General features: G+C 48.2%; 1 protein-coding gene across 1 annotated transcript in view; it reads left to right on the top strand.

Annotated features, from left to right (window-relative positions):
* Positions 1 to 1487: 1487 nt before the first annotated feature.
* The window catches only part of FLI1 (Fli-1 proto-oncogene, ETS transcription factor), a 96955-nt gene continuing 85154 nt past the window's right edge, over positions 1488 to 13288 (top strand). The window contains exon 1 of the mRNA XM_087706350.1: positions 1488 to 1823. Coding sequence (XP_087562476.1) covers positions 1806 to 1823 — 18 coding nt within the window. The 5' untranslated portion in view covers positions 1488 to 1805. The remainder of the gene's footprint in view (positions 1824 to 13288) is intronic.

The raw sequence follows: 13288 nt of genomic DNA on the forward strand, positions 1-13288 counted from the left end.
AAGTCCGTAAGGAAGTTTATAAAACCAAACTTTTTTAAAAGAAAGAAAGAAGGAAGGAAGGAAAGAAAGAAAGAAAGAAGAAAGAAGAACAGTTGCTTTAAATAGTCGGCAGGTTCCCACTTAAAGCGCGGGGGTAGAAACCGGGAGACGGTAAATTCTAGTTCTGCTTTAGGGTGGAAGCCAAATGGTGATCTCGGGGGTCTTCTCAGCCCTAGAAAGAAGGAAGCAAGGGACGACCCATTTCCACAAGTGGCGTCAAGAAAAAAGCAGAGATCAGCCCAGGCAGTCTCCAGGAGTCAAGAATGACGAAGGGAGGGAAGAAAAAAGGAAGGCTGGATGGATGGAAGGAAGGAAGGAAGGTAGGAAGGAATGATGGATGGATGGATGGAAGAAAAAGGGAGGAAGGAAAAGGATGGGGGGAAGGATGGGAGGATGGAAGAAAAAAGTAAGGAAGCATGGGAGGGAGGGAGGGAGGGAGGAAAAGGAAGGAAGGCAAGAAACAAGGAAGGCAGGGAAGGAGGAAGGACGGAAGAAAAAAGGAAGGGAGGATGGGAGGGAGGGGAGAGAGGAAAAGGAAGGGAAGGAGGAAGGAAGGAAGGAAGGAAGGGAGGAAGGTCCTACTCAAATACATTCACGCGTCCATTTAGAGGCACTCTGACCATAGCATGTCTAAATACCAATTTGGGGGGGGGACTGCGGTTGGGCGAAGGGGCAAACCAATCCAACATAGTTAAGTCCGATCTTCCTGTTACAACTTCAGGCTATTCGCTGGCCACGGGGCGATTCTAAGAAGTTACGCGCCGGCCCTTTTCCCCAGTCCCCGAAACGCGGCAATCTGGATCTAATTACAGATCTACCTAAACCACCCTCGCTCTTCGAAAGTTACTGTAAGTCCGGCCAAAAAAACGCAGCCCCCATCCCCAAAAAGGATGAATAAACCCTAACCGCCCACCCACCCACCCACCAACGCGAGGGAACCGTAACGGAAACGTAACGTTTGCAGCCGGCCTTCTAAGAACCGTGGCCAGGGAGCAGGTCCTCTCGAAGAGGATGGGGCGTATTTCGGCGACAAGGCGATTAAAAGTGGGCTGCAGGACGCCGATGCGGGGCGGCAAAAGTCTCTGAGAGTGACCAGCTCTCCCTCCCCCCATCAAAAAAAAATCAGATATATTATTATATATATTTAATGCCACCCGATGGAGGACGAAAGTAGCTCTTCTTCTGCCTTCCGAAACGGTCCGTAGAACTCGGAACGGTCGGTTTCCTCGCGAGCGATCCTGTTTATTCGGCTGGTCTCTCGGGAGAGATAAAAGACCCCGCCGGCCTCGGCTATTGGGCGCATCCAGCCCTTTCTCTGGATCGCGCGGGCGGGCGGGCGCAGCGGGCGGACCGAGTTTTTTTCCTCCCCATCAAGTGACTTCACTTCCCAAAATTAGCAGGGGGTGGGGAAAAAAAACAGTTTCATCCGGTTACTGTCGCCCTTTCGCTTTGCGCCAAAGCGCCAGGGGAGTCGGGGAGCTTCGGCGGGCCGGACGCGCGTGTTGGAGGGGCGCGCGGGAGAAGAAGACCCCGAAAGAGCCCGCGGGAGGAAGGACGAGGACGCGCCCCGGGCAGGGAGGAAGGCGGGAGGGGTGGGAGAGCCGACGTCGCGGGAGCGCGCCGCGAGCAAGGCCAGGCTAAGGCGAGTGGCGGGAGCGCGGATCCGACTTTGGGACTCTCGGGCAGGGGCGTCTTTGGAGGGGGTGCCACGCGGAAACCGGGTCAATGTGGGGACCTTGGGGACCCCCGGCTGGAGATCGAGATCGATGGACGGGACTATCAAGGTAAGAGGAGGCGGCGAGGCCGAGACAAGGACGGAGCGGGGGGGGGGGGGGAGAGGAGCTCCGGAGCTCCGGAGAAGTGGGGCGGGAAGGGGGATGTGCTATTATTTTGGCGAGGTCGCTGTTGATCGGGTTTTCCTTTTAAATCCCCCCCTTCCTTCCAGTTCTCTGCCTTCTAAAAGTTTCGCCAAAACTTTGCGCAAAACGCGCTTGGCGAAGTTTTGCAACGGCAACCGCTGGAGAAGAAGGAAAGCGGCGGGGAAGGGGGTGGGTGGATGGCGACAGAAAGAGCGCAGTTGGGAGCGAAGCGAAGCGCAATTCGCTTCTCGCCTAGATGCCAGCCTCGCCTCGCCTCCGCGCCGTGCCCGAGACGGCCTTCCCGTCGGCTCCGGAGCCGTTATGCGGCTCGCCCCTGCGCTTCTATTCCCCTGCTCCCTTCTCTCGATCCGGTCCGGGCGGTCCTGTCGAGGGGAAGGAAAAGAACCGGACCGAGCTGTCAGTGGAGCGGACGGAGCTGGTTCCGCGAGCCGTCCGCTCCGCTGACAGCTCGGGAGGAGTTCGGGACACAGCCCAAGTTTTAGCGGTCAAAAAAAGAAAAAAGATTCCAAGACGGGACAAGGGTGGTGGAGGAAAAAGGACGCGTGAAAAGTTTTCGGGACGGCGTGGGGGGGGGGGGGGAAGAGAATTAAATGAGGTTGGTTAAATAGCCCCCCCCCCCTTGTCGGCTTTGGGGGAGATGTTTATAAGAACGTTTTCTTCGGAAGGCTGTCAATCAGCGATTTTTTTCTTCCCTGCTTCAACTCTGCCGGTGGAAAAAGCAGTTTTGTTTCGCGTTTGTTTTCTTTTCTTTTTTTTAAATGGCAATGTGTATTTTGGGGGAAATCGGCAAGAAAAAAAGGGAGCCGACGTGGAAGGGAGGTTTGTGAAACCCAGGTCCAACAATTGCTTTCTTTTTTTAAATCATTTTAATTTTCATATAAATATTCACAAGTACATTACATCTTGACAAACACTGTTACGTATTATCCAATATTATATCAATTCTTCTCACCATCTACCACAGTAACTCTCATTTGCTCTTCCGCTTTCCATACACCGTATTATTCCACAATGACACTGCCTCCTCTCCCTCTCTCCTCTCCCCTATCTCTTTCTTTCCTTCTACCATCCCTCCTCTCCTTTCTCTTCTCTACTTCCCCTTCCTCTCCTTCTCCTCTCTCCTCTTTCCTCTCCTTCTCTCTCTCCTTCTCTTTTCCTCACCTCTCCTTTCCCCTCTCCTATCCACTCTCTTCCCCTCCTATTCTCTCCTCTCCACCCTTCCACTCTCTCCTCTTAACTTACACGGTGCGTTTCAGCAATTGTTTTCTTGGGGCACGAAACACCCTCCATCAGCTGAACAGTGTTTATTATGTTTTTTAATCCGTAGCGGCCCGTTTCCAATCTTTTAGACTGCGATCCATCGCCCCTGGAAATCCCGTAGCGCCGCGGATTGCGTTTGCCCGAGCCTTGCTTACTTAGGGTTGACAAGGAAGCCGGGTTTTCTCCGTTCCCCGCGGGCTTGGCTTCGCTGGAGGGTTCGTGCAAGGGGAGGCCAAAGCTTGTGGTTTTGTTTCTTTGCGCAAAACCTCTCTTGAGAACACAACCGCAGCAATGCTTTTAATGAAGACGAAAAAAGTTGCAAAGAAACTTGGTTCTTTCTTCCCCCCCCCCACAAAAATAGTGTTCAGCCACCTTGTCAAAATGCCTCTGAGGTGCATCCCTCGAGTAATTTAACCTGGGATGAGAGGAGGAGGAGAAAGGAGGAGGAGTGGGGGGGGGAAGGAGGGGAAGAGGAAAGGAGGAGAAGGGAAAAGGAGAAAAGAGAAGGAGGTGAGGAAGGAGGGGAAGAGGGAGGAGGAGGAGAAAGGAGGAGGAGGAGGGGAAGGTGGGGAAGAGGAAAGGGGGAGAAGGGAAAAGGAGAAAGGAGAAGGAGGGGAGGAAGGAGGGGAGGAGGAAGGAGGAGGAGAAAGGAGGAGGAGGGGGGGAAGGAGGGGAAGAGGAAAGGAGGAGAAGGGAAAAGGAGAAAGGAGAAGGTGAGGAAGGAGGGGAAGAGGAAGGAGGAGGAGGAGGAGGAGGGGAAGAGGAAAGGAGGAGAAGAGAAAAGGAGAAAGGAGAAGAAGGTGAGGAAGGAGGGGAAGAGAGAGGAGGAGGAGGAGGAGGAGGAGGAGGAGGAGGAGGAGGAGGAGGAGGAGGAGGAGGAGGAGGAGGAGGAAAGGAGGTGGAGGAGGGCAGCAGTTTTATAGCTTGGCCTTCCTCCTTTACTTCTGCCCTCCTCCAACCCCAGGGCCACCAAGATGATTAAGTGCTGGAACAAGACTAGTAGCCCCCCCCCCTCACCTACAAATGGACACATAAATCAATAACGTCATAATTGCACATTTACAACGTGCAGCGTTTTTCAGCCCCAGATTTTTGAGTTGGCATTTCGTCACCGTTCATAAGCTGAAATGAAATATAAAGTATACTCATACACGAAAGGAAACTAAACTTGTCAACTTAAACAAATAAGTAATGAAATTAAAATGCAACTAATGGCATAACTAACAGTTAGCCGAGTTTCAGAAGTATATATCCAATATTGTTTTTCTTTTAAGAAATTTGCTTTTGCAATTTTTTTTTTAAAAAAGGTTCCCGTTCATGGGCCCTGGAACAATGTACCGGCTGCACCCCACTCTCCTCAGGCCTGTCCAACCCACAGCTGATGAGAGGGAGGGGAAGCAGAGGGCCAGTTTGGCCTCTGTGAGTAACAAGTGCAACCTTGCAGCCCCAAAGGGAAGGGCAGGAAGAGGAAGTGAGTGGTGAGGATAAGCAAGGATCTGATGACCTGGCAGTCCAGGGAGCCGCGGCAAAGACTGGAGCTATTTTGTCTCCTAACCACATCTCCTGGAGATGAGCCCAGTTCTCTCTCCAGCCTCCTGGACTCCAGGCCCAGCCATCTGGTCTCCCGGCTTGCTTTCCACGCGATGGAGCTGCCCTCCGGATTAAAGGTTGGCATGGCTGCCTTCCTCCAGATTAGGAGCTTTGCGGGAGGAGATTTGGGGGGAAAAGAGATTTTGGGGAGAAGGCCAAAGGGCAACACACCAGTGCGGCTGGTGGCAAAGATAATGCGCCATTTTCATTTACCCTTGAAATTTCATTTCAGAATGGTGGCTTCTGGTTTTGGCTCTAATAGTGCAGTGTTTCCTTGTTGTTGTTGTTACCGTATTCAAAATTCAGATGCTTGACAGCTGACTCATAGTTATGACCGTCGCTGTGTCCCAAGGCCATGGGATCACCTTTTGAGACCTTCCGACAAGCAAGGTCTATGGGGAAGCCAGACTCATTTAACGAACGGGTTACTAACTTATCAACTGCAGTGATTCACTTAAAAACCTAGGCAAAATGGGGCAAAACTCGCTTAACAAATGTCTCACTCAACAACAGAAATGTTGGGCTCAGCCGTGGTGGTAGGTCGAGGTCTACCTGTAATAATCCAGTTGCATTGTCTTAAAACTCTAGGCCACCCTTGGTCTCACAGATGAGACCTGGCTTCGATCCTTAACAGTTGTGGGATTCCATTTTTTTTACGACCGGTTATCTGGGCGTGGCTTGGTGGGCGTGGCATGGCTTGGTGGGCGTAGCAGGGGAAGGATACTGCAAAATCCCCATTCCCTCCTGATCAGCTGGGAATCTGGAGGCAGAGAATAGATGGGGGATGGGGCCAAGGGTGGGTTCCGGCTTCTGTTACTGCCAGTTCGCTCAGGGACATGCTTCGAGCGCACGTGGGCTTGATGTGCGCATGTGCAGAAGCAAAAAATGAGACGGTGGCGCCTATGGCCCCGCCGATAGTTTGGGGGTGTGGCCAGCCTAGTTACGACCTTCTCGGCCGAACTGGTGCAAACCAGTAGGAACCTAAGTCTGAGCGGGGCCAGTGAGATTTACTGGTTCTCTGAACTACTCAAACATTCCGCTAATGGTTCTCCAGAACTGGTCAGAACCTGCTGAGTACCCCCTCTGATCCTTAAGGGTAAAACTTCAAAGCTTGTCAGCTGCCTGGCGCAAAAATGTCAGGAAACGGGCAAGAGAAATATGATTTGAAGTTCCTAGTCTCCGGCAGGCAAGGGGCACCTGGTAACAGGCCTTTTTCTGCAGCTGTGGCTCCTCCTCCTTTGCAAATTTGGTTTGCCACAATATAACGGATGGAAGATCATTTTAAGGACAGGCCCGGAGGGTTCATTTCAAAATACGTTCTGCTTGAATATTTGTCCAGCTTCAGTTTTGGCTCTCAAGGGCTGCAGGAATGCCTCCATGGCTGGAATTTAAAGCACATAAATAATGCATGTGCCCTCTCCAAGCGACTCCCTTTCTCTACGAAGTAGAAGAGTTCATTTTATGAGGTTCTGTTGTTGTTATTCTAGAATGTAATCCATTCGGTATTTACTGTGTTTCCTCAAAAATAAGACAGGGTCTTGTTTCCCTTTGAAGAAATAAGCACTTGGCCTTATTTGTGGGAGAGGTCCAAGGTGGCGCAGTGGTTAAATGCAGCACTGCAGGCTACTGCTAGATCAGCAGGTCAGCGGTTCAAATCTCACCGGCTCAGGGTTGACTCAGCCTTCCATCCTTCCGAGGTGGGTAAAATGAGGACCCAGATTGTTGGGGGCAATATGCTGACTCTCTGTAAACCGCTTAGAGAGGCCTGAAAGGCCTATGAAGCGGTATATAAGTCTACTGCTATTGCTTATTATTTTTGAGGTGCAGGAGGCGGCCAGCATGGTCACCTCATGGCCGCTGCTGTGTTAGCGGGGCAGGAAGGGGGTGGTGGCTAGGGTTGCGGGAGCGGCCATTAGGTAAGGGCATGTGGGTGCGTGGGTCATGTGCCCCCTCCCCTTTCTTTCCTCCGGCCTCACCTCCTCACTTTGTGTTGTTTGCGTGACAAGCAACCAGAGGAAATGCCGGGGATTGGCTGCCCATGAGTTTAAATATTTTCAGGGGAGGGCTTATTTTAGCGCATGCACTCAAAAGCCCAATTGGGCTTATTATATGGGGAGTCTTATTTTTGGGAAATAAGGGAGGTCTTATTTTTGGGAAACAGGGTCGCTTCACAAAAGTTACTAGAGCAAATGTGGTTCACACTTTCATGGCATAGCATGTTGTGTTATCGTCGATGGCGTACTTGTGGTATGGTTTTATTCTCTTATGTTTTATTTAACACACTGTGGCTAAGCAAACCTGAGTTTCATGTGTTGTGTGGACACAATAATTGGTTTTTTAAGTATAGTGGACAAATGCACATTAACCCAATTAAACAATAGGAGAGAATATTTGTTGCTCGGATATTTGTTTTCTTGGACACCACATCTCTTTGCCAGGAGCACCCAGATCAGCAGAGATTAACCCCAAAATTAATACATCAACCTGTACACAATACCCTAATCCAGGGGTCAGCAAACTGCGGCTCTGGAGCCGCATGTGGCTCTTTCCTCCCTTTGCTGTGGCTCTGGTCGGCACCACAATTTTGAGAGGAGCTTCCGGTTGTGCGGGGAGAGGAGCACAGTGTGCCAGGAGAAGACTCTATGACAAGGGGAGGGTTTTCCAGTTGTCTCCACAATTGATAGGGCTTTCGGTTATGACAGGTAGAGGAAAAAGTATGCCACGCTAGGAGGAGACTCTATGGTGGGGGAACTGAACTTCCGGTCAGCTCCAGAATTGAACAGGGGGCTTCCGGTTAGGACCTTTGTGGCTCCCGGTGTTTTTTTTTCCTATGGGAAACGGGTCCAAATGGCTCTTTGAGTGTTTAAGTTTGCCGACCCCTGTCCTAATCAAGGAATTACCAGTTCAGATAAACAAAGAGTAAACAACCACCTAAACAAGTAACCATCAATAATACTCCCACCAACAATGACAGGGCAAATCAATTGTATATAAACAGAGAATAAACCCCACTCCTACCATCACTGGTGATGTTGCCTAGTTGGGTAATGAAACGTCTGCAAGGAAACACTCCAGCCCAGAGAACATCAAGGACCTCACATTGACACAATTTAGGTAAAATAAGTAACAACACTTGGGGTCTGAAATACTCTTGTATGCATTTTAACTCAGTGTCAGAGAACTTTTTCCCCTCTGTTTTTCAGTCCATGGGCTGCTGAACAATTGGCTTCCTATCCTCTCTTTGTAAGGGGCGCCATGGTTCAGCGGCTAAGATGCTGAGCTTGTCAATCAGAAAGGTTAGCAGTTCAATGGTTCGAATCCCTAGCGCCATGTAACAGAGTGAGCTCCTGTTTCTTGTCCCACCTTCTGCCAACCTAGCAGTTCGAAAGCACGTAAAAATGCAAGTAGAAAAAAATAGGAACCACCTTTGGTGGGAAGGTAACACCATTCCATGCACCTTTGTCATTTAGTCATGCTGGCCACATGACCACGGAGACATCTTCGGACAGTGCTGTGCTCTTTGGCTTTGAAATGGAGATGAGCACCGCCCCCTAGAGTCGGGAATGACTAGCACATATGCCCGAGGGGAATCTTTTTTACCTTATCCTCTATTTCTCTCTGTTTTACCAAGATTTGCAAATAGTTCTCATTGCCTAGTTTATTCTCTAAAAGGGATTATATAAAATATCTGCATAGGGCCAGATTGGAAACATCTGCTCTGTCAAGAAGATAAGAATTGTTGCCAAGAGAAGAGAAATTGTATTGTATTGTATTGTATTGTATTGTATTGTATTGTATTGTATTGTATTGTATTGTATTGTATTGTATTGTATTATTTGTATGCCGCCCTTTTCCGGGAGGACTCAGGGCGGCGAACAATTCAAGGGGGAAAAAGGGGAACATAAAAAGACAAAATACAAATAATAAAAGTAGACAACAGTCGCACAACCATACATGTTGAGAGGGGAGGGAACTCATCACCCCCAGGCCTGCCGGCAAAGCCAAGTTTTGACGGCTTTTCGGAAGGCCTGGAGAGAGGTGAGGGTCCGAATCCCTGTGGGGAGTTCATTCCAGAGGGCCGGAGCTGCCACAGAGAAGGCCCTCCCCCGGGTAATAGCCAGGTGGCATTGGCTGGTAGATGGCACCTGGAGGAGGCCAACCCTGTGAGATCTAATGGGTCTGTGGGAGGTAATTGGCAGCAGGCGGTCTCTCAAGTACCCAGATCCAATACCATGAAGGGCTTTATAAGTTACGACTAGCACCTTGAAGCGTATCCGGAGACTGATCGGTAACCAGTGCAGCTCACGGAGGATAGGTGTAACGTGGGTGTACCGAGGTGCACCCACAATCGCTCGCGCGGCTGCGTTCTGGACGAGTTGAAGTCTCTGAATACTCTTCAAGGGCTGCCCCATGTAGAGCGCATTGCAGTTCACAAGTGAAATAACATATCTAGTTATCTTCCTAGAAAGTTCACTACGTCCAGAATTTTAAACTATATAGAATCATACAATCACAGGTCCGGAAGGGAGCTTAGAGGTCTTCTAGTCCAACCCACTGCCCAAGGCAGAGTCCTTATATCATCCCAGACAAATGATTGTCCAACCTTTTATTCAAAGATGCTCCAGGAATGGAGTGCCCGGAACTTGGGAAGTCAAGGTGTTCCATTGATCAATCGTTCTTTTTTAAAAAACATTTTTGTCTTTTACAACCATACCAGTGTGTCAATAGTGTGGTACCTGAGTATCAAAAAGAAAATTAGTATTAATTAATCATATGTTTCATTTAACAAGCTTATATAATACCAATAGTAGTACACTTCTTTATATTAAATTATAAACTTTCATTGTTTGATTATTATTCAATATTTCAATGTTATTTTTATACCAGTCCCCCTATCTTCATTATCATACCTTTTAATATGGGTAAAATATTATCAATCATATTTGTCACATTTAATAAACATATATAACTAATATTAATACCAACATTTATATTACATTAAGATCTTCCATCATTGCTTATTCAACTTATTATTTGGTTATTCGATAGTTCAATGTATTGTTTTCATATCAATCACCATATTTTACATAATACAACTGAGAAATTATTAATCGCATTTGTTAAATTTAGGATACATATGCATATTCATATTGAATTATCATCTTTCATTTTTTGTTTAGTCAGTAATTCTATGTATTGTTTTTATGCCAATCCCCATATTATTTGAATTCACTTATTAATACCATCTTTCATAAATATATTATCCATCATATTAATTACATTTAACAAGCTTATATGTTTCTAATAATAATGCCCTAACTTATATTAATTTAAGATCTCTTATTATTTGCTTATTCAATTTATAATCCTTCATTTTTTTAAATTATTCAATTATTAATCGTTCTCACTGGCAGGAAATTCCCCCTTTATTTCCAGGTTGAATTTAACCTCTGGTGAACTTTCACCCATTGCTCCTTGTCCTGCCTTTTGGTGCTTTAGAGAATAATCAACACCCACTTCCCTGAGATAGACCTTCAAGTATTGGGAGGCTGCTATCAGAGTTCTCCTAACCCTCCTCCCTTGTTAGGCTCAACATACCTAGTTCCCTTACAATTTAGCCCTCCAGACCAGGGGTGAAATCCAGCAGGTTCTAACAGGTTTCGGAGAACCAGTAGCACAAATTTTGAGTAGTTCAGAGAACTGGCAAATGCCACCTCTGGCTGGCTCCAGAGTGGGGTGGGAATGGAGATTTTGCAGTATCCTTCCCCTGGAGTGGGGTGAGAATGGAGATTTTGCAGTATCCTTCCCTTGGAGTGGGGTGGGAATGGAGATTTTGCAGTATCCTTCCCCTGGAGTGGGGTTTGAATCGAGATTTTGCAGTATCCTTCCCTTGGAGTGGGGTGGGAATGGGGATTTTGCAGTATCCTTCCCTTGGAGTGGGGTGGGAATGGAGATTTTGCAGTATCCTTCCCCTGGAGTGGGATGGGAATGGAGATCTTGCAGTATCCTTCCCCTGGAGTGGGGTGGGAATGGAGATTTTGCAGTATCCTTTCCCTGGAGTGGGGTGGCAATGGAGATTTTACAGGATCCTTCCCTTGGAGTGGTGTGGGAATGGAGATTTTACAGTATCCTTCCCTTGGAGTGGTGTGGGAATGGAGATTTTGCAGTATCCTTCCCCTGGAGTGGGGTGGGAATGGAGATCTTGCAGTATCCTTCCCCTGGAGTGGGGTGGGAATGGAGATCTTGCAGTATCCTTCCCCTGGAGTGGGGTGGGAATGGAGATTTTGCAGTATCCTTTCCCTGGAGTGGGGTGGGAATGGAGATTTTACAGTATCCTTCCCCTGGAGTGGGGTGGGAATGGAGATTTTGCAGTATCCTTCCCTTGGAGTGGGGTGGGAATGGGGATTTTGCAGTATCCTTCCCTTGGAGTGGGGTGGGAATGGAGATTTTGCAGTATCCTTCCCCTGGAGTGGGATGGGAATGGAGATCTTGCAGTATCCTTCCCCTGGAGTGGGGTGGGAATGGAGATTTTGCAGTATCCTTTCCCTGGAGTGGGGTGGGAATGGAGATTTTACAGTATCCTTCCCTTGGAGTGGTGTGGGAATGGAGATTTTACAGTATCCTTCCCTTGGAGTGGTGTGGGAATGGAGATTTTGCAGTATCCTTCCCCTGGAGTGGGGTGGGAATGGAGATCTTGCAGTATCCTTCCCCTGGAGTGGGGTGAGAATGGAGATTTTGCAGTATCCTTTCCCTGGAGTGGGGTGGGAATGGAGATTTTACAGTATCCTTCCCCTGGAGTGGGGTGGGAATGGAGATTTTGCAGTATCCTTCCCCTGGAGTGGGGAGGGAATGGAGATCTTGCAGTATCCTTCCCCTGGAGTGGGGTGGGAATGGAGATTTTGCAGTATCCTTTCCCTGGAGTGGGGTGGGAATGGAGATTTTACAGTATCCTTCCCCTGGAGTGGGGTGGGAATGGAGATTTTGCAGTATCCTTCCCCTGGAGTGGGGTGGGAATGGAGATTTTGCAGTATCCTTCCCCTGGAGTAGGGTGGGAATGGAGATTTTACAGTATCCTTCCCTTGGAGTGGAGTGGGAATGGAGATTTTGCAGTATCCTTCCCCTGGAGTGGAGTGGGAATGGAGATTTTGCAGTATCCTTCCCCTGGAGTGGGGTGGGAATGGAGATTTTGCAGTATCCTTCCCCTGGAGTGGGGTGGGAATGGAGATTTTGCAGTATCCTTCCCTTGGAGTGGGGTGGGAATGGAGATTTTGCAGTATCCTTTCCCTGCCATACTGACCAAGCCACCCTGGCAGTAAAAAAAAATTGAATTTCACCACTGCCCCAGACCGTTTAGCCTTGTTGATCTTCTCTGCAAATAGCTGCACAGTTTGGAAGTTGCAAGACTTTCATCTACCTGTGTCACTGGATAATTGTTCTCTGAGTAATAGTTCCTGGGAGGAGTTCCCGATGAATGGCAATGCAACTACATATGTGGGGCTTGGAACATACAGTAGCCAGGAATTGATGGCAGAAAAAAGCAGAAAGGATATAAAGATCCTTCTCTAATTTAGAAGGCAGAGGTTAGGCGCTCTTGGTGGTTAAGACCTGGAGCTCCTTTCTATCAAAGAAGGAACCAAGTCAGTTAAATGGAACAACTATAAAAAAGAAAGTAGCTAGCATCTTATTCTTCATCCATTCTTCATCTTCTGTTTACCGTGTCCTAGATCAGGGGTTTCCATCTTTGGGACTTGTGGACTTCAACTCCCCAAAGTTGAACTCCCAACAAAGCTGGCTGAGGAATTCTGGGAGTTGAAGTCCACAAGTCTTAAAGTTGCCAAGGTTGGAGAGCCCTATCCTGAGATATTCTTCATGAGCAAAGAAAGTTTAGTTATGATTGTGACAGCTGTCTTTTCTCCAGAAGAGGACAAAGAGAACGAGAGTCAAAATATGCATCTTGCATCATTCCTATTCCTGTTATGACTACCAACTTGCAAAGTTAGAAGGACCTGAGCAATTGCTGTAGCTAGGGTCCATTTGCCACAAAAATAAGCACTGTGACCCCACTGCAACTTGGTTGGTTACAGCCCTCCAGCAATGTGGTTTTATTACCAGCAATGTAACTGAAAAAGTCCCACTTCTCTCCCACTGTACTAATCTCTCAGGGCATAGACTCATGGGAAGCAGAGGAACTGACTTGAAAGCAACTGTTTGCAACGGTGAATACAAGCCATGGAGCTCAACCACAACTCTCTGTGAGAGCTTCTCTCTGTGTTACAACACACCCCAAAGTGTTCTTCTCATTAAGTGGCGAAAGCCTCTCTTGGGAGAGGAATTCCCCCTGCACGGTGCAAGCCACCTGAATGAGATTTTTGAAGTGATGAGTTCAATCCTAGATAGAGGCAGCAGATACATTCTCATTGTGCCCAGAGAGAGACACAATGGGCACCATGAGAATATATCTGCTGAACAAAACTCTGCACTGGCGACAGGAAGGGCAGTTGGCCAGTAAACACTACATA

Source organism: Thamnophis sirtalis, unplaced genomic scaffold (genome assembly GCF_051295495.1).
Source record: "Thamnophis sirtalis isolate CommonGarterSnake01/CBP01778 unplaced genomic scaffold, rThaSir2_p1.2 scaffold_2, whole genome shotgun sequence".
Lineage (NCBI taxonomy): Eukaryota > Metazoa > Chordata > Lepidosauria > Squamata > Natricidae > Thamnophis > Thamnophis sirtalis.